At 49.3% G+C, this 23,683-nt stretch overlaps 2 protein-coding genes across 7 annotated transcripts; both read left to right on the top strand.

Annotated features, from left to right (window-relative positions):
* Positions 1-538: 538 nt before the first annotated feature.
* LOC110378661 (synaptonemal complex protein 4) lies at positions 539-17,288 on the top strand. Of its 5 annotated transcripts, XM_064040758.1 has the most exons (8): positions 602-683; positions 1,381-1,524; positions 13,682-13,916; positions 14,305-14,409; positions 14,617-14,865; positions 15,043-15,239; positions 15,320-15,383; positions 16,691-17,288. In XM_064040758.1, the coding sequence occupies exons 3-8, from the start codon at positions 13,746-13,748 to the stop codon at positions 16,931-16,933; spliced, it is 1,029 nt and encodes a 342-aa protein (XP_063896828.1). In that variant the 5' UTR covers positions 602-683; positions 1,381-1,524; positions 13,682-13,745; the 3' UTR covers positions 16,934-17,288. The 5 variants fall into 5 exon arrangements, with proteins under 5 accessions (XP_063896827.1, XP_063896826.1, XP_063896830.1 ...); XM_064040757.1 differs by lacking the exon at positions 1,381-1,524 and having other exon boundaries at positions 539-655; XM_064040756.1 differs by lacking the exon at positions 1,381-1,524 and having other exon boundaries at positions 542-683.
* A 1,382-nt stretch (positions 17,289-18,670) lies between these two features.
* On the top strand, positions 18,671-23,396 carry LOC110378671 (actin-related protein 10). 2 transcript variants are annotated; one of them, XM_049837659.2, is made up of 5 exons: positions 18,680-18,943; positions 20,642-20,794; positions 21,129-21,237; positions 21,317-21,569; positions 21,673-23,396. In XM_049837659.2, exons 1-5 carry the CDS (start codon positions 18,867-18,869, stop codon positions 22,215-22,217), a joined length of 1,137 nt encoding a protein of 378 aa, XP_049693616.2. In that variant the 5' UTR covers positions 18,680-18,866; the 3' UTR covers positions 22,218-23,396. The 2 variants fall into 2 exon arrangements, with proteins under 2 accessions (XP_049693617.2, XP_049693616.2); XM_049837660.2 differs by lacking the exon at positions 20,642-20,794 and having other exon boundaries at positions 18,671-18,943.
* Positions 23,397-23,683: the final 287 nt, after the last annotated feature.

The raw sequence follows: 23,683 nt of genomic DNA, 5'->3' as shown, positions 1-23,683 counted from the left end.
AGCGGAGCCCTACTGTCACCCATCCACTCACACACACACACAGGCATCTCATAGAGCACATGTCCACTAGACAGCACAAAAAAGGCTCCACTCTAAACAGACCTACTTACTAGTGTTACATCATACTCGCTGCATGTGTGAGTGTAGTACTTGTCGTTAGTCAACAGTCACATCGGAAGCTCCGACCACCGACTGACACAGAACTCATCGATCACTCAATATACTGCATCTGTGCTGCTGCAGCCGATGCCGATGTAATGCGAGATAATAGGGAGCCGCGACTGCTCTGCCTCTGTTTCTTGTATAATCCTGAGAAACAGTACCTCCTAACTCCCAAATACAGTTGCATTACCTAACTGAATAAGCATTAGTAGAAACACTAGCAGTAGAAGCATTGCCCTCCTCGCGGAAGCAGCCCAGAAGCTTGCCGCGCGCTTTGCGACACAAGCTGTAGCCGCAGTCCGGGGCCGGGGAAAACCGCGCGCCGGCCGCGGAAAACTGACGGCGGCGTCCGGTGAGAGGCTGCGCGGCGGGAGGGGCGCGGGAGACGGGCGGGAGGGGCTCGGGCAGGCGCGGCGCCGGCGCCGGCCGCTGCGGCACTCGCTCGCGCGCGCCCGCATCGACCGCTCGTGTCCCGCGCAGCTCAGCAGCTCCCGTCAGTGTCCAGCCGCCGCCGCCGCTCGGTAACGTACCCGCACACCGCACTCACACACTCACACGCACGCGCTTGCATAAGCGCCGCGCTTCCGCCGCCGCCGCCCGGGGGTGGCTCCCGGCGCTCTCGCTCGAACTAGTGCAACTCGAGTCCGTTGCCTCACCCGTGCGCAACCTCGCCGCCCGACATTGGGCGCGTTTCGACACACAATATCGATCTATCGCGCGGTTGAAACCGATTTCGATAACATTGAGCGAAACCATTAACATTGCTGTCGAATTTGTCGCGTGTTTAATTTGTAGTGGCGGAGAGGTTGCGCAGGCGTCTCCGTCTCCGATGTAAACAAACGCGGCGGTGTGACGTCACACGCGTGGTGCGCGCGCGCAGGCAGGCGCTCGCGTCACTGTTAGCTTTCCTCGTGCCCAAGTGGGTCGCTTGGCTCATTATGTAATGCACGGTAGAGCGTCCAAACGGTTTTATGTCATCTTGCCCAACAGTGTAAATAGCTTTAAATTAAATTCGTATTTGGACTTTGCAAGAAAGTTGTCTACTTGCCGCGGTCAAGGCCGCGAAACAACAGGTGGCGACCCTGGCCTCTTCCACCGAGCCAAAACAAAGACCTTCGATTCTAAAATAAAATATCTACGACAAAAATGAAATGTCTAATTGAATTAAAATCGCTCGTTGACCGTAAAATCCAATAACAGTAGATATTGTGTGCTCAGAGGTCGCACCGGGCCGGTGTGGTGACACGCGCGGGTCTCGAACGTTACTACAGTTGTGTGCAGTACAAACAAGTGACAGTTGTGAGTGGCCCACTGTCAGCTGCCGCTTCATCTCCACTCATCTCGTACAGTAACAGGCTCACGGTATGGTTTGTTGCCGCACCGCGCCGCACCGCGCCGCACCGCGCCGCACCGTGCCGCGCCGCACCGCACTACACACGCACACACACATACACAGTATGCGCGACTGCTGAGCCTTTACATTAACTTGTTTGTTGATATCTTGTTCCTTACTTTGTTTGGAAGTAGCATGTTGTCAGCTTTTATGTGTACCTTGTAATAGATGATATTGCAAGCCATGAAGCCGGCTCAGCCGTCACGTGTTCATGTCGATTACTAACTACACTCCATCTGAGTAGTGCGACACTTGACTGTAAGTAAACAATGTTCATTGGTCTTTTTACACAAATACAATACAGTTAACAAACTATTTCTAATAACAGTGGTTCAATTTATTAACATATTGTTACTATTGAAGAAACTTTTTTTTGCGTCATTTTTTAAACGGTATTTTTAAATAGTCATATCAAGATTGCATATCTACATACATTTAGGTGTCTACTCAAATGGAGTATAGTCATGTCTCATTTTTTTTATTTAAAATAACATTCCTTATTTTGATTGCGCTGAAAAGCTTCTTCGGTACGTGAAGAAGCTCATTTAATATTTTCCATGTTATCCAGGCATCACGTTCAGGGTTACAGGTATATTCGTAAAATTTTGCAGTGCGGAACTCAGCAGATTGTCGTTAAAGCATTCGCATTTACAGACATATAGGTAGCTTGTTAATACATTAAAAGTGTGGATACGTACACTTGATACACAGTGGCACTAGGTTCCGGCCGCGGTGTCGCCCGCGCCGCCTGACTCGCGGGTGTAACGCCAGGCGCTCCTCCTTCACATCCCGTAGACGTCCAACAATCTATATAATGGCTCAGTTATTTATTATTCAGTTTCGTTTAGTAGTACAGCAATTATTTCTGTTTATTATCTTATTAGAGGTACATACATATTTTGCTTGTTAATGCCGCGCTTGATGTTAATGCCGACGATTGATAATGCAACCAAATAAATGAGTTAATATTAAACAAATAAAACATTACGAGCTCATTACAAAGTAATATACTTTGTGAATTTCGTACATTTTGACTGTGTGGTTAAAACATTAATATATCCATGTTAAGCATCGTTACTAAACCGCGGGCAGACGGACTACGAACTAGAAGTTTATTGAATATTGCAATTAATCGTTCATATTATACACTCAGCAATATTGACTATCAAAAATAGCTCGTGGGTGTTTGTAACTATAACAGAGACGACCAACAACTTAGCCTGGCCGTGACCATAGATGCTGTAAACGATCCGAAACATCGGGATTAAATAATATTATTATAAACGCGATAAAATATGTTAGTTTTATTTAAATGTCAAATATTCACGTAAGTGTCAGAAATCAACAGGATATTACTATTCGCTTGCAGATATTGATCAAATCTCTGTGTTTACAGTACATTTCATGACGTGATCAAGGTATCATAATGTAATACTGTACTCTTAGAATCAGGACAGGTCAAACACGGTCATTGATATAAGTTTACGACAAAAAAGCACTTAAACGCCCACCAAATTAATAACCTGGATTCAACGAATTTTAGATAATATCTATTTTGTATTTGAACCCAATGTGAAGAGCACGTGGAGGAAGTCGCGGACAGACGCTTGTTGCACCGGCGCGGCAGTTGCACCGGCGCGGCTGTTGCACCGGCGCGGCTGTTGCACCGGCGCGGCAGTTGCACCGGCGCGGCGCGGGCGGCAGCTCTTGTGACGCACACGTCGCGGAGTTGGTCTCTCGCGCGATCTCAATGTTCTCGTTTGGGGTCAGTTGTCAATGCCAACTATTTATCGGATAATAGCCGAAGTGTAAACGAGAACAAGGGTATCGAGCGGCGCTCGTCTGCGGCTCCGTGACATTTGCTGGTGGCGCGCAGGACCCGGCGTCACCTCGCGACCTCGCGACCTCGCGACCCCGCGACCTCGCGACCCCGCGACCTCGCGACCTTGTCACCTCGTGGCGGCACACAGCTCGGTGGTGTGCGTTTGGATTAAAGTGCAGCGCACGTACATCCTATTGAATTTCCTTTGAAATGAAATTACGTAAGTTAGTATTTATTTTCCTAGTAAGCAAAAGTAGTCAGAAATGATAGAGGCGATTGCATGAGCGAGTTCCGCGACCAGGACAGTGTCACGAACAAAGGAGAACGATCTCGGGCAACTGAACATAGTGATTGCGACACGGCAACAGTTTCATAGTGGAAACCTTTGTGTACGCTGAACCGCCGACATCTGTATGAAACTAAATTAGCTGCATTACATAATATTTGCAACTATGTTGTTTATTATTATTCTTTATGGATTTGTGTCGGCTTGCAAACACATTACATCAGAAACTATTGTTTTCATATGATTAAGTTAAAATTGAGAACTCGAATTATTTTCCTCATAAACAATATGAATAGTCGTAAAACATGTAGGTGTGATGACACGTGTATTCAGTATCGAGCCCTGGCGGCAGTGCGCATGCGCCGCGCCGGCGACCGCGCGCGCACCCTTGAACTTGCGCATCTCGCGGCGCCCGCGCACATCTCACACATACGTGACAAATGCACAGCACGCCGTACGCTGGAACCGACCGCTTCCAATAACCCGAACAAATATAACCTAGTTATTGCAAGAATAAAGCACATCGATCAACTGTGTTGCAACTCCATTGGCTAACGAGAACAAATCGATCATTGCGGTGAATATCATACAGATAATATGTTATTTGAAGTGATGATGATGACGCAACACTTGTGCTACACCGACGAGCATATCACCAGCGAGTGCACGCGCGACATAACACCGAGTGTGCTAATGACGCCACGCGAACTTGTTATCGTCGTTACACAATTTGTCGACCGAATTAGCTTGGCCACAATTATGGCGACACGAAAGTGACGAGCTGCCAAGCGACGAGCGCGCGGACACTCCGGGAACATCACCCACTGCAGTACCGCTGCGGCACCACTGCGGCATCGATGCAGACCACTATCACTTCCCGAGAGTTGCATCAGGTGTCACCTCCGACCCGCGCCGGGCAGGGCCGCGACCCGCGCACGCTGTCGCGCTCTGGACACTGTTGCACCATCCCGGCAATGGATCACATCAGCTGTTACATAAAACTTACTCGATATGTAATCAAACCCGAGCTCTCAATGGAAGGGAAGGCGTGGGGGGGGAGCGCTCTCCTCACGTAACACGTCAGGTGACGTCATGACTTTCGTGCGCGCGCTGCACTACAGGACCAGGCTCCGAGCCGGCTCCGCGAGGGTGCCCGCGCCGAGCTGTCGGCGAGCGGGCGACGCACGTGCCGCGAGTACGTGTCTAGTGTTTACTTTCACGCTCAGCTACTTAGCATGCGAACAATGTTTACACCTCTAACTAGCTGCTAACTGCGAGTGCGCACACAGCCGCCATGTTTGTACTTGTGAACCTGTACTCGACAGTGAAATGACATTCAAGACGATTGAACATTCACTTGCACATGATGTATCTAACGACTTCACGGATTCGTAATGAAGATTGCATCGCTTGCATGCCGTTTGAGATTCTTCTAGTAAACGTCCGGAACCTTTTCCCGCATGCCGTTTGAACATATTTGAGATTTGAGTTTACCAGAATCCTGCTATAGCCGACACAATGAGAGAGTGAGCGGCGTCGCCGGGCGCAGACAGCATGTGCTCGCGGCACCTCGGCTGTGCTCCGCGCGACGTTGCATTACAGCCGGACCGATTATATTAAACATTCAAAGAGAAAACGCTAATTTGGTTCAAGGCCATCAATTTAGTTCTGAACTTGATTTCTAATTATTACGCAGACGTTTGTCCGTAAATGTTGGAAATAAACAATGATATTGAGCATGCATCGCACATGAGCAGCGTGGGTCCCGCGCGTCACATCAGATAACACTCGCTCGCGACACACAGACCGCGCGGCGCCAAGGCCGGCCGAAGTTCACCATACATTACATTACTCACCATGTTTGCTAATTACGAGCCAGAACACATAAAGAGCGTCATACATACTGCTAGTGCGCGGTGTGAGTACCCGCCACGAGCGCTCCGTCAGCAACAACAACAACAGTGCCGTGACATCGGCGACATTCGACACGCGACACAAAAAATACGCGCAAGTACCATCGACCAGGTGACATTGAGTTCACTCAGCTGATCGATAAAGCATGAACTGTATCCCCCTCCCCCCGGCCCCTGGAGCCCGGGGCTCACCCCCGCGCTCGTCGCGACCGGATCTAGGCACGACTTGCGAAATGAAAAGCCAGCGTCTGAGAGAGCGGCGGGCGTCGGGCGGCGGGCGCGGCGCTCGGAGCACAAAAACGACTGGTTCGTTATATCACCGGCGCGACGCGCTACTCTGTTGTTTTGTTCCCTATTATTCAATCAGTTAACTGCATTCGTACAAACTACTTTTAAATCTTTCACCAGAACTCTATTGCGGAAGCATAGATGGCCTCGTGTGGTGCTGCGATTTCTGAAGATATTATGTCGCCATTTATAATGGATTAATAACATGTTACATAAGGGCTGCATTAATACAATCAAACTAATTACATGATATGGTGGCAGCCGGGCCGACGCGCGGAGCGGCACTCGGTCACGTTACCGCACTCACCTCGTGACACAGATGAGCTATTAGCGACGCGGACATCTCCCGCAAGGTCGCCGCACTATCTGGGACACGCCGGTGACGCCTCCCCGGCTCCTCGTCCAGCATCCACAGCTGTTGACCTCTGCTCGTGCTGTCCACGGCAAGCTCAACACTTGCCATCAGTTGAGCAAGTGCGCGCGTGTGTGTGTGCGCGTGCGCCACTTTCGCTAGCGGAAGGAGGTCGCGCGCAGCGAAAGGAAACGCACACAGACGTGCGGCGCGTACGTACAGTGTGTACACAGCGACACACGCACACAGACACACAGTTACGTATTAACAGCCGCATTAAGTTTGCGAACATCTCATAACACGCGCAATCGCCCACTTATATGTATATATATAACGATAATCGTTTGTGTGTGCGTTCGGTGTATGTTTGCGGTTATCGCACCGCATTACATTTGGAAGTATAACTGTGAGGTAATGGCCACCGAGCTGAGAGACGCGAACCCTTGCGGAGCAGCCACAGCAGCGGGCGCGCGGCTCCCTGAGGGTGAAGGTCTCGACACGAGTGGCGCCACACTCGCGGCTCCCGGCAGGATGCGCAGCGGCGCGTGCGCAGGTCGCCGCCGGCTGTGACGCAAACGATGTTTCCTTGGATAGGCAAACGCATTCCGCTCGAGTTAGCCAACTGATGTGTATCGGGTGCGCAACCCGGCCACACCGCCACACGTGGGCGACGCCACACGTGGGCGACGCCACATGTGACATGACGAGGGCCCGCGCTGGCTCTCCCGGGCCCCTAGACACTGTGGAGGCACCCACTCACCTAGTTTACTTTGACGTCACATCATACTTACCTTCATCATTTTCTTTTGCACCCTTCCTCTGTAAACTCGCTTACATTACTATCACCATGTACCCCTTTGTTTACTCTGTACATTATGTATTATCTGTTTACTGTGTATCGCCGCCCATAACGGTTTGTTGCGAGAATGACAACACAGCCCGTACACCTGACTAGTCGACATTACTTATCAGCATCGGTTAATGTTAAAATTGGCCATAACTGTAATGATATTGAGCTTCACAGTCAGCGTTGTTCATTAGTCAAGCATGGCAGGCAGTACGGGGCAAGTTAGCGAATTGGTCATGCCTAAAGCAAACCCGCGCTACAGCTGTGTGCCTCGCGAGCCGCCGCCGCGCCGTGTGACACGCAGCCGCGGGTAGCTCTACAGCTGCGACACGCTATCTCAAGTGTTACATTACACATCTCACTAAACATTAACCGTCGTACCACAAAAACTTTTGAACGTCAGTTTAACACTTGTCTTAAAAAATGACATATTATGACGTTGAAATAAGATCCATTTTGCAGACACACTTTTTTTAGACAAGTGTTTGACGCATGTTTAAGTTTTTGTAGCAAGACCATTATTAGTTCTTAAAAAGATAGGCTCCCGGCATATCACAGTGCTACCGCGTGCGTTGATGTCTTTTGTACGGCGCGGGCGGCGGGTCGTGTCTTGTCGTTTGCTCAGGTACGTTGCAGTAGCAGACTGCATCTATTGCACATAGATTATTTCAGTAACAGTGAGACATGCTCTCAGTAGAAGTCCCCCCCCCCCACGCCACATTCTTCAAGAAGAGCTTATCTGTTGTCTGAACAATTAAGTCTGGCAGCGCGTGGATAGTAATTAAGATATATCGACATAGTAAACAAATGCATTGTTTTGTGAAGTGAACACAATCAGCTGAACTATGTGTGTGTGGTGCGCAATGGGAGCGTTTCTTGCGCGTGCGCACAATGCTCGGGTTTTTGTGTCGCGGCGCGTGTGAGTGGGAACTGCGCCCGCGCAGCCGATGCGCCACACGTCGCCGTCGATGCGCCACATGTTGCCGCCAATGCGAACTAGTGCTACTTTTACGGACGACCTCGGCTCCACTCACTAAATAACCTTTTTGGAAAATTCCTTCAATATTACACATGCTTACAGAGAAACTGTAGCAGCGGCGAGTGAAGGTCAGCGCGGCGGTGCGCTTGCGCAACCACCCGCGCTTTATTAATAACTTCATGAGCGGCGTCGCCTACATTCACTTGTAGCGATCGTGTTAATGTCGGTCGATGCAACGCGATGCAATGCAGGTGCATGTAGCTGCATGTGTCTCCTCCTCACATGATGTGTTGCGCATACTGCGGAGTGATAGCTCGCTCGCCGGCCGACGGACGGTGCCGGACGGTGCTGGACGCTGCTAGACGAGTTGCACAACGCTCGCCGATGAACCGCAGCTCCGTTTAGAAAGTACTGAAACTGTACGTGTTTATATTTGTTTGTGTGTAATAATTACACGTAGTTAGCGTTGCGTCACCGTGCGAGCTACCGCGCGCCTGGCTCCCGCCGACACCCGACAGCGCGACACTAGTGTCACGAGAGCGTCCACACAACTTCCCAGCGTTGCAGCGGTTCTGCTGAAGCGAGCATCGTCAGTGGCCGCGTCGTCCTCCACCAGTTCATAGGTCAGTCGCTGCACGTAGTGGTGGCACGAGGCTTGGTGCGGGCGCTGACGCGACGCGGGCGGCGCGAGGACGTTCACTCGACATTCTCCCTGAGGTTGAGTTGGGTTTTTTCCTCCGTGAGTCAGTCCGGCCGGCGGCGGGACGCGGTGAAAGGGTGTTGTGCAAACAGCGCCCTCCCCCCGCACCCCGCACCCCGCACCCCGCACCCCGCGCCCCGCGGGCACATGGCCGGTGCAATATAAAGCTGATATTTCCCGGTGCGAGTGGTTACGTCACAGCCTCCACTCGGCGCACGTGTTCCCGGGGCGCGGGGGGAGCGGGCGCGGGGGAGAGGGGGGAGGGGGGGCAGCCCTTGTGTTCATACAAACAAGCGAAGGTCGGTGACGCACTTCCCGCTCGCTACACATTCACGGACATGAGGAAATGTTCTGAGTAATTGTTTGTAATATCATTATTTTATTATGGTATATTTCCTGCCAAAACGCGATACGCAGAAACCATTATAGCGGCCGCGCAGCCTGCTCGCGCAGTTCCGTGAAGCAGTGCCCGCGCATGCGCAGAACACTGCTCTAATGCGTCGCCCTCCTAATGACATGTATCGTACCTACTATCACCCGGCTTCACATGGGTATAAGTAAATCGTAGTAACTAATGACATAGGTACTATTCCCAAGAATCACTCATCATCATCTGTGTAGCCTTTTTCCAACTATGTTGGAGTCCGTTTCGAGTCTCAACTAAAGTGTTTTAGAATGAGCGAGTGGCTATCTGACATCCTAACCCAGTTACCCGGGCATCCCATTACCCCTTGGAAAGACTACTTGTAAGACTTCCTGGCTTTTGACTGTGTACCAAAGATGTTAAAACGACAGTCGGGTCCGACAGTTTATCGTGCCCATCCACGGACCGACCGCACAAAGCCTTGCTTAACTTTGACTGAGCCACGAGCTCTTCTAAGGAATATCTGGATAAATAATAATGTGAGTGCGCGTCGGTCGGCGGAGGGCGCGAGTTGCGTCACGTCGCCAGTTCTGTAATGAGTCGCAGTTAACTATATTATACCTCAACAACAACATTACGAAAAAACAAATGGAGCCATCAGATTGTCGCAACCTCACTGACACACGCCGTAACAAGCAGAACACGTGCGGAGCCGGCGCACAGTGGCTCGTGGCTCACTGCGAGTAGCGAGTGCAGTCAGCGGTGAGATGTTATTGTATTAGGGGCGCGGAAGTGTCGGCGACACACTCACTGGGCTGGCTCGGGCGCTGCATGTAGTGTAATGCAATGGTCGGCAGCGAGTAGCGAGTGCAGGAACTGCGCGACACAATGGCCGCGCGACACAATCTGCGTAATGGTGACCATTAGCGGCACGCGAACACACGAACACACTTTACTATAACAATAACACAATCTCTCATCAAACATGTTTGAGTAGGGCTACGGAGACATTAAACTCAGTAGAAATTGAGCCAACGTTTGGATTCGCTGAATAAATGAAGGCAGATACTATTATATGGACGAAGTCATTGCCGACACTCATTAGTTCACTCATTAACACCCGACAAAGTTCACGGACGCGTTACGCCATAAACGTTTATTTCTCTTTTTATTACAAGTTTTGCTATAAAAACCTGAATAATGAGCAATTACCGTGGCACACAGGAGCGACAACTTGTTTCTGAGATATCGATATAATTTGTATTCTGTACTATACTAAATAGAATGTTCCGAACAAGTATATTGTCTCACTGAGTAGTACTTTGCACCTGACATCAGCCATTAGTGCGATTTTGACATGGCTTCAGGTTGCGTGTGTACGGATCGGCGTAATTAATTCGACAACTCAAATCAAAATGTAAATCTGAACCTAAATAAAAATTCGGTAGTTATCTTATTTGTGTGATGTTGGATGTTGTTCAAGCGACTGAACGGCTAATAATTTCAATATAATACAATATTGTAAATATTTTTTGTTCGTTTAATTGATAATGTTGGAAGGTAATGAATGGTTAGTATATAATGAGCGGCGACAGTGGGTCAGTAAGGCGGCGCGGGAGGCGCTTGCCCAACCGCGCGATATAACCGGCGTACGCACGCGCCGCGCTCACTCCGCGCCGCCGCCCCGCAGGTACGTGTCGCCTGCGTAGCACCGCGCGAAGCACTACGCACTACGCGCTACGCACTACGTACTACGCGCTACGTACTACGCGCTACGAACTACCCGCTACGCGCTACGTCACTACGCCGCGCCGCGCTTATTGCTACCTATATTACCTCTGCATACATTTCACTAGACAATTATCTAGAGGTAAAAAAAACTTGATAGGACTTTTTACACAAAAAATAATATTATTTTTAAAGAATGTTTAATATTAATATTAAAGAATGTTTTTATGGTATTTGCATATAATTTATTTAGTGTCAATTCTTCTGTTGAATTCTGTTCTGTTCAATTCTAAAGGTTGTCAGTACATAATTCAGTCACAATTATGGACTCATCACAATTATGCACATCTTAATCGCATTTTTGTTTTAAAGTGAGTTTTTGAATAAAAAGTCATATCAAGATTGTTTGAGGTCAAGTTGAAGTAACACTTTAACTCTGTTTTGTGTAATACTAACAGTTTTATGAATCTGTTATTTGTCAGCATAATGAGTTCTGTGGGGTTTCCTAACATATTACTAACAAAACGAGCTCGAATTAATTAGCTAAAAACGTTGCGCAAAGTATATAAATGTGTGACTGTTGTCGTGAGAGCAGCGGCGCGTGCGCAGGCGCCGGCCGGCTGCAGGTACGTGCAGGGCACGTGCTCGCCATCTCTAGCTGATTGTTGTTCCTCGCGCATTTAATTGCTAAATTACTCTTATTAAGAGCATAACAGTTATGATAAAAATGCTCAGATGTTGATAGTTGTGTCGCGGATGATGCTGTAGAGCCCGGCTCTGCTCGGCTCAGCAGTCTGTGTTGTCACTTGTTTCTCAACAGTTTGCCTCACTAGCCGCGCATAATTTCATTGGATCTGTTCCCCGATGGAAGTGCATCACCTTTCGAAACTGAATGCAACACGTCGTCAGCTCGCCGCACACCGTCACTACCGTGCAGCACCGCCAACCGCTCAGGACTATGACACCAACGTCATTATCAATAACTTTTGCACTATAAGTCTCATAAATTCATCATATGTTGTATCATCACATTTTAATGCTAAAGCGTTTTATTTAACGGACCGGTGGCGCACGCGCCGGGCTCGCGCTACTTGCGGACAGTTTGTAGTGTTATGTACAAGGCTGCCGATAACTACGAAACCAACCGGAATAGCAACTCATTTGCATAATGTGAAGTGTTGATATTGAGCAAGTTGACCGCGCTTACCAAATATTATATCTTACATTTGAAATTCAAATGTTACCTTACATAGAGACGTGACCTAATAAACAAAACTTAATCGTGACGCACACACTGACACCTTGTGCAAGTGTGTGTCACATGCGAGACACGGGCACGCGTGCGCGTGTGTGCGCTCCTCGGGCACTCGGGCCACTCGGGGCACTCGGGCCACTCGGGCCACTCGGGCCACTCGGGGCACTAGTACAGCTAGCAGGAGCAGGTGTAGCTGTCGCCCCGCTCGATGCTCACAGCGCCTTCCAAGCCAGGTGACACTCCACTTGCAGCATCCAGTGTCGTGCACAGAGCAGTAGGACTCTCCTCGGATAGGAGTCGGAGCGCGTGCGCAGGTCACAGCCGCGGTAATGGCGGTGCTCAGGGTCGCAGCGGTTAACGTTAATAATAAATGATAGCTTGTAATGCGATGCCGATGCCGCTGACGAGCGCTCATTTTAGATAAATTGCTAGATACGTGTAATTATAATGATGTACTCAAAACTGGTCACGCAGTCGTTTCATCACTACAAAGTATTGTTTACAAAATAATTGCAATACTTGAGATTATCTAGCGCTAAGCTCGTTACTGCTTGCGTCGCTGTAATGGCAGTGTCAGCGATTAGGCGGCGCGCGCACGATGCGTGCGGCCGCGACCGGGGACTGTTCGCCCTCGCCGCGTCCGCACATTGAACGGGGATTTCCTGTTTCCAATTATGATATTGTTAGAAATGTAAATATAAATAATATAAGCTTTCGCAAACCTTGTTATAATCGTAGCATTTCAAAAGAGTAATTGTAATGTAAGAATATTGTGAGGCACGCACGCTGCTGGTCGCGGCGCGGTGCGACGACTGTGTGCAGCCGGCATGCGCGCGCGCCGACACTAGCGCTGCAACCGATCGATATTCCCAGGCAGTCGGCAATCGATTGCCTTACTATTCTCTCACGGAGTTTTTCTTTTCGTAAAGTTTGATCCAAGTGTCTGTTTGAGCTAATGGCATGCAAGTATAAGTTTATGTTTACCGTTATTTGAAATAATACGAAAATTTTTAAAAAAAGTGATATTTGGACTTGGATTCACCATGTATAGTAAATAATAAAAGTTTCATATGGAATACAAAACTAGATAACTACATAGGAAAAATTGAGAAAAAATTTAACTTTCATTCCTCCTCTGTATGAGAGTAGTACCTATGACTAGCAGTGCGATAATAAAAAAAAACTGATGATGATTCGTGTTTTAAATGCATTTTTGTTTGACTAGCACGCATACTTGTTACATAGGTATGACTAAAAGTCTGATTAGTTGTCAGATCGCGAGCAGAGGTCGCGGTGCGCCGGCGCAATCGGGCGCGGCTTGCATACATAACGACACACACACACACACACGTGCGGGTTCTGCCGAGCTGCCGTGCTATGCTTGTGTACACCGCGTGCCGGGGTCGCACCAGCGCCCGCGCCATCCACTTACACAGATTATATTATAAGCTTCGCACTGGAAACATTGTGATAATATCTACTTAAATGAACTATAAAGAAACAATGTTCCCATAAAATGAGTGGATGGCGTGGGGACTGCAGTACCACCCCGCTCGAGCTGCTAACTAACCGATCATGTGATTACTCTGCAGGTCCCAACAAACAGTTTGCTACGGTGAGACCGAACAGAAGTGAGCGCTACTCGACAACACAAGCATGAGGAGCACCTTGTACATAGTGGCGCTGTGCGCTCTGCTCAGCGTGCAGGCGGCGCCCGCGCCGGAGCCCGCCGCGCAGCCCGACCCGCAGCCCGCCGCGCAGCCCGACCCCGCCGGCGACGACCGCCCGGAGATCATCGAGATCATCGCGCCCGCCGCCAGCGCGCAGGTAACACGCCTGCAGCATCTGAACATTATGTCGAGGCGCGATCAATATGTAAATGAGACGTCCTCATTGCGCGTCGGTGCGTGCGAACAAGAAACCAATCGCCTGTAATACACGCTTATCGTAAAACTCATAATTAGTTGCGCGAGCGACGGGGTGAGGGGAGGCAGGGGACGGGTCAGCGCCTCGCGTGACCCTAATCACTTCGATCCATCAATAATAAAATTACGTAATTGCATCGCTTTGTTTATGACAATGCCCCAACATAAATCTAACAATAAATGATTGCCTATATCATATTATGTAGGCAGATTGCTCGGCACTCGCCGGTGTTCAGGGACACGCATTGCTAGTTGACTAAGTGCAGAGTACTCAAACGTTGGTGTTGCAGGAAACCCTGGCGACGTTGAACCTCGGCGCGCCCGGCTCCGAGCTCAGCGAGAGGAACAAGAGAACTATTGGAATCCTCCGACAGCTGTTCCCTTCTCTGACGCAGGTATGACACGCAGGCTCCGACGCACTGCTTCCTACAAACTAATTCAACTAATAACTACTGCTAGTCCTCCAAGCAGCACAGGAAGATTCTCCCGGCGCATCTCTCCGGCGCGGAGTGTCTCGGTTGCGCACGCGCAGGGCGCTCGCAATCCGCGTACTGTTGTGTGTAGAGGGTCGCAGAGGCGACGCTAAGCGGTCTATGTTCTAGATAATCGAACAGAAGGTACAGCAACTAACGAGCATGGTGCTGCAAACGTTCGGGCCCGTGGTGCTGCGCCTGTTCCTCGGGAACCGGAACGGCGGCGGCAACACCGGCGGCGGCACCGTCGAGCTAGACGACGACGACGACGATGACGATGATGACGACGAGCCCACCAGCAGCACCAGCAGCACCAGCGCGCCCGCGTCCACCAGCACCGCCGGCGCCCGGCGGCGGCGCGCGCTCTACTTCCTGCCGGTATGAGGTCACGGCATCGCACCCAGCCTGCCCGGGGACGGCAGTGCGGGCGCGCGCAGACCGCGCGCCTCCATCGTCATCGTCATCGCATCGTCACGTCACCTCACGCATGGACTCGCCACACTAACGCTCACCGCCGCCCGCCCCCGCCCGCTCTCACCCGCCGCCCCCTTGCAGAACGCGATCGCGGAGGAGAGCCAGCTGCTGTCGGGAGCCGAGTCGCAGCAGGCGGAGGTGCGCGTCGCGTTCGGCGAGGGCGACCAGCAGCCCGCCGCCAGCGACGACCAGCAGACCGCCGCGCAGACCAACCAGGCCAGCATCGACGAGATCACGCTCGACGACGCTGACAACAGCGAAGAAAACAGAAATAAGAGGTGAGTTGGCGCCACCCTCTCGTGCCTACCAAATGCTGAGCTGCCATTGTGTCCGCGTCTCACGCCAGCACGTGTTGCAGGTTCCTGAGCTTCGGCGGCGGCTCCGGCGGCGGCTCCGGCAACTTCCTCTTCGACATCGTCAGGGTAAGCTTAGCGCGTTCGGATTTCACATTTTACACGAAACCACTATTTTTCATTTTCCTTATACACCTCTCTTACATTTTCTTTGATCGTTAACAAACAAAAACTTTAAAAAATTGTGCTGCATGATTGGTTGTGGCAAGCGTACTACGTGTAAGGTGACTGCTGCAGTGAGTGCGGCAGTGGCGCGAGAGTAGCGCAACAGTTGCGAGTGAGAAGGTTTGATGTTCCAGCGCGCTCCGGAGGCGATGGCCCGCGCGGCCGGCTCGGCGTTCCGTCTGTTCGCGGGCACCGACTCGTTAAACGTGGGGCTGACCGCGTCGCACACCGCCACCCTGGACCCTAACGACCCACAAGTATACACCACATAGTACACTCCGCTACACACCACACTGCCGCAGTATCGTACGAGTGTGCCGCCACCTAGCGCTCTAGAGCGACAACTGTAGCCGCTTGCTCTCTGCAGTCTCAGGACGTAGTAACGACCAGCCGACGTTGATACAGTAGCCTAGCAGCTATAGTCTCCACTCAATTACCCTAATATTTTGAACCCAGACCAACATAAACTTATCCCGTCCTGCAGTTCCTTCCCTAATGAATACTAACACAAACACAACACGCACAAAGAATTCAGCACACACATAACACGTAGTAGACTCGTAGTGTTGTTGTTGCCGAGCGGAGGTAGCGCGGACGGAGGGATTGCTGTAGTGGTGGTTGAGTTAGATTACATCGTTGTGCAGTGGGGCGTCGTCTCTCGACATCACGCGTGTGGTTTGTATGACTTCGAGTTGCTTCCAGAATCTACAGCAGAACGTGTCCGACTGTAAGTGGCACCTCGTGTGTGTATACATACGGTGTGACAGGCAGCGCTGCAGGTTACTTGCTGCAATACTATCATGTTACACTTTGGCCGTTCCCGAATACATTTCATGTATTTGCTTATGCACCGGTACCGAAAACAGCCATGGATCACCTGCAGAATTGATAACTTCATGTTTTAGTAAAAATTTTGGGACTTTAGATAACTTATTAAATTTTTCGATGAGGCCCCACTTTTCAAAAATAAACGGGAGTATTCACTTTAGTTTGAGTAAATAATAATCTATTTACATCAATACTGATTCCCTTCAACATTCTGCATTTGATCGAACTGCGCATACGGTAATGTACTTAGCCGTAACTGTAGAACTGTAGAGGGTGCCTGTTATACTATGTAGAAGTAATTGTAGGCAGAGGGATGTGTAGTAGTTAGCATGTGATTACGTATGCAAGCGTGCGCGGCCTGACTGAGCTCGCGTGTGTTGCAGCTGGTGGCCGGCTCCTCGTCCGGCTCGTCGGGCGGCGACGCGGGCGCCGGCGCTGATGGCGACGACGCGGGCGCCGCCAAGGGCGACAACCTGACGGAGGGCGTGCCCGGCCCCATCACGAGGCTGTTCATCATCGCCAACCGCGGCATCGCCAACCTCATCCAGGACCTCATCCTGCGTATCGCGCAGACCTCCGAGAGAATAGTTAACTTCAAGGCGCGACTGATCACCTCCATTATTTAATGCGCCTGCGTGTAGAACAATATCCTAGTTAGGTAGTAGTGTAGAGGCCAGCGGCCAGAAGCCGCGAGTGCGCGCGCGGCGTGACGCACGAGGCGCTGCGGCACGCCGCGAGCCGCTGCGACACGCCTGCGGCACGCCGGCGGCACGTCAGCGGCACGCCGGCGGCACGTCTGCGGTGCGCCGGCGGGGCGCGCACGGGGCGGCGGCGTGGCGCGGCCCGAGGACCGCCCGGCGCCGCCGCCGTTCCTGCTCAAGCTTTTTTTTATACCGCGATATTCTCGATTCGTTTTTACTTTTGTAAATATGTATTATAGCGGAATTTGTATAAAATAAATAAATAGTTAAATTATTATTATGTTTTACTTTTATTATTATAATGTATTTATTTTATCTGTCTGCCCAAGTCTATAGCAATTTCGTCCACATAGGTAAGTACGCGATAAAAACCTAAAATTAGAAGCTTATATTCTTTTCTACGCTGCCTTGCAAGACTAGTTTAGAATAACAAGAACCTGAAAGCTCAGGACATAAGTCCTAACTAGGGCTCCGTAGTTGCGACGGACCGTGCATCATGTACTCGCACCGCAGGACCTTAGCAGGGTTCTAATATTAAGTAAACAGCACACAATTTAACTAAACTTTTGTGGCACATTTATGAATAATTGTTAAAAAATGAGTCGAGTAACTTCGCTAAGCAGCCGAAGAAGCAGCGTCGGTTGGCGGGCACGGCGGAGGCGCGCGGCAGCAGGCGCCCGGGCGCGCCCCGGCCCGGCCGCGCCGCCAGCAGCCGCGGCGCCGACACGCGCCGGTCCAGCACGTGCTGCCCCACTGCCTTACACGGGGCGTCGGGGCTAAGCTCGCTGAAAATTATATTAACTATCATATACTAAAACTATATTAAGTCCCAAATCAAATATATTATTGTAAACTTCATACCGCCAAGCGCCATCTGTTATTCGTTGTACAAGATAAATACTCATATAGAAATTGTGCAAAATAAAAAACAAAAAATATATATACAAAATTTTATTAATTTTGGTTTTGTAAAGACATTTCTTGTTTTACCTTTTAACAATATTCAATTCTAGTGTTGTGTTGAGCACTGAAATAAAGTTGAATCGACTAAACGAAATGTTAATTACATAGGTTATTTATATACTTTTTATATTATCTATGCTATCCAAGAGGAAACACTTTTTCGTTTTTTTTTTTATTGTATCCTAAAAGCTCCGAAACTGAAACGATAATTTCACTGTTGAAAAGCTACTTTCTTCCCGAGTAACATATTTATGTAGATACAAGATTCTTCATTTGTATAAACATAAGTGTACACAGGAATTATGCAGGTTGTTACAAAAATAATAAAGTAAGCCCATCATGTAGGTAGACTATATTTATCCCGATTTCATCATACGTAACGTAACGTTAAATATTATTTAAATACAGTTTATGAAGTATCCAACTGACCTGTCTTCACGGAATAATAACTTAGTTTTAAGAATGTTGGAGTGGGGGTGGTTTCTATAGTTACTTTTAGCTTGGCCCCACATTTACCTCTAGTCCATCCGCAGTCCCTTGTAAGAAAAAATACTCCTAAAATATACCCATTTTTTTATGTAACTATGGAACGCACCCAACATGTTTGGGAAAAATGCTCGGAGGAAGAGGAACGCACCGGTTACATACTCAGCTTCGCAATGGCTTCGCATGTCATTGACACGGACAATGGGTGACGGATGACAGCTGACTGTCAAGTGTCATTCATGACAAATGAATTTGTTAGTCATAGAATTGTATGCACCAAAATATTCAGATAATATTGTAAGATACCTATTAGAAATGTGTCCGTTTGATATCTGTGATACTAAATGTTAATATCTTTAATATCATGAAATATTAACACTTAAGAGAATATAATTGATATAAGAGAAATATGGCGTTGTACGAAGGAATCGCGTTAATACAAGAGAAACAGGCCGTCGTGTTGGACCTCGGCACTGATTACACTAAGTGAGTCAATTTCACAGTGAATACATAGAGCGAGCACTGCAACCATGCGAGCACAGTTCTGTCGGTGGAACTGTGTCCGCCGTTCAAGTTCTTGAGTGACAGTTTGCCTCGTTGGCGCAATGCTCTACCGAACCGACGGTCCCGGGTTCGATTCCCGGTACGGTCAACATTTGTGTGATGATCACTCTTTTTGGCTGTGGGCTGGGTGTCGTTATATGCATTAATAAGTAAATATATTATGTAAAGTACCCATACTCATGTAGTTTATCAGCTATATCAGCACTAATAACACAAGGTAATAAATAGCTCACCATCGGGCTAACCAACGGTGTGTGAAGATGTTGCGATATTTAATTGAACAGTTAACCATGAGGTCAGTCTGTATCAACTACAATTGATCTTACTTTTGAGTACTTGAAACGGCTTGGTTTGATATTGTTCGCTAGCTGTCTTGTGTTATTGTCTGCGTCCCGAGAGAACTACTTACAGCATCTAGATATAAAGGAGCCTGTGCATTGGTAGGTTGGTTGGGAGGTTGGCCACTGTGACTCTACTAGGCCCTGACTCAATAAAAGTATCTATTAAATATAAATAAAAAAGTGAAAGGGGGCATTTTGGGGGTGCTGTCCTTTTGTATATATTGATCCTGGCCGATTTCGGCCACAGCGACTTGGATCTGCGTTTAATTTTGAGAGCTTCGCTGGTGTGCTCTCCAGTGACTGACAAAGCCAATTTTTGCAGTGAATGTCCGTCCACATTCACTGCAAAAACTGCATTCCTTTTGTATGTTGGACATGAAAACAAAAATCGATCCCTGACTGCAACTCCTTTTTATTTGTTATTTTGTCACCAATACAGTAGTTACATTTTATTTCGTTCAGTTATTAATATAATGTATTCGTTACCAATTTAATACATCAGTTTATAATTTTAATGAAAATATGTTCAAAGGGAAGAGGAAGGGAAGGGAAGGGAGACAAATTGGCACGCTTTCGGGCCTCAACGAATGGGTTGTAGGTTGGTTGTAGGTACGATCATAAGAATTTACTTATTGGCCAGAAAAGAAAAAGGGGGTGCCCTGCAAAATCCAAACCAGCGCTGATTATTCAGTGATTGTTATTTTTAACAATAAATATTGATTATTTTGACTTTAATTAAGTGTTTTATTTACTTTTCAGCTAGAAATTTAATTTAAATATATTAAGACCGTTGGGAGAGGCACATGGGCAGTTAAGTAGTAGACTCTTTTGGTTGAAAGGATGATGACAACCACCCTACATTTTTGGACCTTCATGAAATTTTCTAGTGATATAATATGATTTATTGGTGATCTATTTAAATTAGTTTGCTTAAATACTATTAGGACAAACCTATTATAATACATACAAAACCATTTATTTGGTACTTGACCCCATATCTCCATGATTTTCGGTAATTTATTGTGGAATTGATTTTATATTGTTTGGTGACAAATCTACTATTTTGAGGGCAAACCCTATTATTTAAGAAACACAAAATGAATTAAATTGGTGACAGCTTAAATCATACCCATTAAGAATTCGCTATGCCGTTACAAACCCTTGTTAAAGTCAACAACAACACAATAATATTTATGATGCCTACTGTGGAGATAATATTGTAGGGTTAGTTGTTAAGGCCGTAGTTGATGGTAGTTGGTAACGCACACGTGGCCGGCAGGTTCGGCTTCACGGGCGAGGCGGCGCCGCGCTGCATCGTGCGCTCGCAGTTCTGGTGCGCGCGCGAGCGACGCCTGCGCCGCGTGCACGACTACCGCTCGCCCGACGAGCTCTACGACAACCTCGTGCAGATGCTGCATCTGCTCTACTTCAGGTCGCACATCCAGCTCCTAACTCTCTCATCTATCTCACTCTAACAGTCTTCTACCGATTACGATGAGAGCAGGCTGCTCTTCATTGTCATGCAATAAACTAGCTACCTCCAGCGGTCTCACACTCATCCTGTGCAAACTACGCACCCGTATAAAAAGTAGCCCTCCTCAATAAATGGGCCATGAAACTCTGAAATTACTTTTCAAGTTTAACTTAACAAGACATGCTTCCAAACAAACAACAAACTGTTGAACTTTATAATATCGGTATAGATAATAATGACGTAAGAACTTAAGAAGAACACAATGCGTACATAAAGTAACATATGTATCTAGACACGTGCTGGTGAACCCTAAGGAGCGCAAGGTGGTGGTGGTGGAGTCGCTGCTCACGCCCACGCTGTTCCGCGAGACGCTCGCCAAGGTGCTGTTCACGCACTACGAGGTGAGCCGCTAGCCGCGTTGTACATGGTCATGCGAGGCCCATGCTCAGACCAGCAGTGGATGTAACGCGTGTGGGGCAGGTGTCGGGCGTGATCTGGGCGGACCGGCCGCGGCTGAGCGCGCTGACGCTGGGCGCGGCGGCGGCGCTGGTGGTGGCGCTGGGCGCGCGCGAGGCGGAGGTGGCGCCCGTGCTGCACGCCGCGCTGCTGCTGCCGGCGCTGCAGGCGCAGCCGCTCGGCGCCCGCGCCGTGCACGCCGAGCTGGCGCGGCTGCTGGACGAGCACCACGGCGCGCCGCTCGCGCTCTCCGACGAGGAGCTCGAGGATATCAAAGGTGAACAGGAGCGACTGTCTACACGACCCTCTCTGTCTTACTGATTATCCACGAACTAGGAACGCGAGCGACGTCGTAATATACCCATGTAAAATGATTTCAGTGAAGACGTGCTTCGTGATCCCCCGGGCGCGCGCGCTGCAGTGGCAGTCGGAGAGCCCGCCGGCCGCCGCGCGGGACGTGCTGTGCGGCCGCGTGCTGGTGCCGGGGCGCGCGCGCGAGCTGGCGGCGGAGGCGCTGTTCGCGCGCGACGCGGAGCTGGGCTCGCTGGGCGACGCCGTGCTGCAGTGCCTGGCGCGCTGCCCGCGGGACGCGCGGCGGGCGCTGGCGGAGAGCATCGTGCTGACGGGCGGCGGCGCGGCGCTGCCGGGGCTGCGCGCGCGGCTGGCGGCGGAGCTGCGGGCGCTGGTGGCGGAGGAGCCGTACGCGTCGCGCCTGCACGTGCGCACGTTCAAGTTCCACTCGGCGCCGGCGCAGCCCAACAGCGTGGCGTGGCTGGGCGGCGCGCTGCTGGGCGCGGGCGAGGCGGGGTCCGCGCGGGCGCAGGCGCGGGAGCAGTACGCGCGGGAGCCGCGGCTGCGCGACTGGGTGTGTCTGCTCGACAACACGCCGCCCGCGCACCCGCAGCGCCTCGCCGCCGACATGTAGCCGCCGGCATGTGGCCGCCCGGCTGCACAGACCCAAGTGGAGCTACACTTAGCTCCACCCAGCTCAAGCTAGGTGTAGCTTGCCAAATATGGCTACATGTATGCTTTTTTCGGTTACAACTGTAGGTAAAGCTATATATAAAGCTATATATAACTAGGTGCAGCCGCAGTTAGGTGTATACTATTCATCACAGTGATGGATCTTCTGCAATGTCACTGTGGATGACTCACAACCCTGATGAACTCGTGACGTCACACTATTTCGTCTTTAGATTCTCCCCATATGATCTCCTCCTCTATAATATGTGTAAATTTTTTTCCCCTATGGATGTAACTACTTACATAATGTACTAACCCTACTAATTCTCCGTTATATTTATATTCCTCATAAACGCGCTTACGTACTTCCTCTACATACACCTTTATATACTTTATTATTTATATAGTTCTTTACGTACCCCTGTATACTTCCTTATGTATTCCCCTTTGTAATTTTATAATTATTATTTTTTACAATATCAGATCGGACAATCAGTTGGGACTGGGGAAAGAATAGTAAAGAATCTCAAAATAAAGCCGCCACGATGCTTAACTGAACTGAAAATCTAATTCTAGCTGATGAGAAATAGGATATACGTAACTCTAGCCACGGGTGATTACACCTAGGTCTGGCCGCTATGAAGCTTCACCTAGTTGTGACCGAAGAGCAGTAGCGGCGTAAGGGGGGGGCGGAGGGGGCGGTCCGCCCCGGGTACCACATCTGGGGGGGTGCCATCTCGGTCGGCACATATCTGCATGACCAGGATGATCGAGGTGGGACTGAAAGGGGTGTCACCCCTCTCAGTCCAGCTGTCACCCCTTTCTTGTATTTTTGCTTTTACCTGATAACTTAAATTAATTACTCAATGTTATAGAAATTTATAAAAAATCCGCTCGCTTCGCTCGCGGTTTTTTATAAATTTCTAATTTATTCTGCGCTTACTTTGTGAGTCCTCAATCTAACAAAAAAATCCAGCAACGAAGTAGCAAAAACAACAGACGCTCGCTTCATTCACGGTGTCTTTTTATTTGTGCTTAATTCTGAGTTAAATTTAAGAGTCCTCAAACCAACAATTAGAAAATTCACGTTACGGTGGATATTTCTAAGCTGTTTTGGCGCTGTTTGTAAGCGGTAAAGGACTTTTGCGTCCCAAAACTCAAAAAATTTCGAGCTCGTTACGCTCGCAGCTTGTTCACTTTACAGTGGTCTTTTTTTAAACTTATTTGAGTACCTACCTACCTACCTACTTATGTGTTCCAAAAAATTTCGCGCTCGCTGCGCTCGCGCCTTTCACTTTTCATTCTCGTTTCTTTAGGTATCTTTCCGTCCCAAAAATTTAAAATTTCGCGCTCGCTAAGCTCGCGGCTTCTCCGCTTTGCAGTTATTTTTTCAAACTTGTTTGGGCACTGGATGTGTTCCAAAACGTA

Source organism: Helicoverpa armigera, chromosome 23, assembly GCF_030705265.1.
Source record: "Helicoverpa armigera isolate CAAS_96S chromosome 23, ASM3070526v1, whole genome shotgun sequence".
Taxonomy (NCBI): domain Eukaryota; kingdom Metazoa; phylum Arthropoda; class Insecta; order Lepidoptera; family Noctuidae; genus Helicoverpa; species Helicoverpa armigera.
This window is presented reverse-complemented; position numbering and strand designations above follow the sequence as displayed.

What these genes read in the sequence shown, in the direction of transcription:
- LOC110378661 (XM_064040757.1), top strand. Translation starts at nt 13,746, where the DNA reads ATGAGGAGCACCTTGTACATAGTGGCGCTGTGCGCTCTGCTCAGCGTG. An exon ending in TGTTCCCTTCTCTGACGCAG is followed by an intron (nt 14,410 to 14,616) that starts GTATGACACGCA and finishes TCTATGTTCTAG; the next exon opens with ATAATCGAACAGAAGGTACA. An exon ending in TCCTCTTCGACATCGTCAGG is followed by an intron (nt 15,384 to 16,690) that starts GTAAGCTTAGCG and finishes CGTGTGTTGCAG; the next exon opens with CTGGTGGCCGGCTCCTCGTC.
- LOC110378671 (XM_049837659.2), top strand. Translation starts at nt 18,867, where the DNA reads ATGGCGTTGTACGAAGGAATCGCGTTAATACAAGAGAAACAGGCCGTC. An exon ending in CTCGGCACTGATTACACTAA is followed by an intron (nt 18,944 to 20,641) that starts GTGAGTCAATTT and finishes CGTGGCCGGCAG; the next exon opens with GTTCGGCTTCACGGGCGAGG. An exon ending in CTGCATCTGCTCTACTTCAG is followed by an intron (nt 20,795 to 21,128) that starts GTCGCACATCCA and finishes ATATGTATCTAG; the next exon opens with ACACGTGCTGGTGAACCCTA.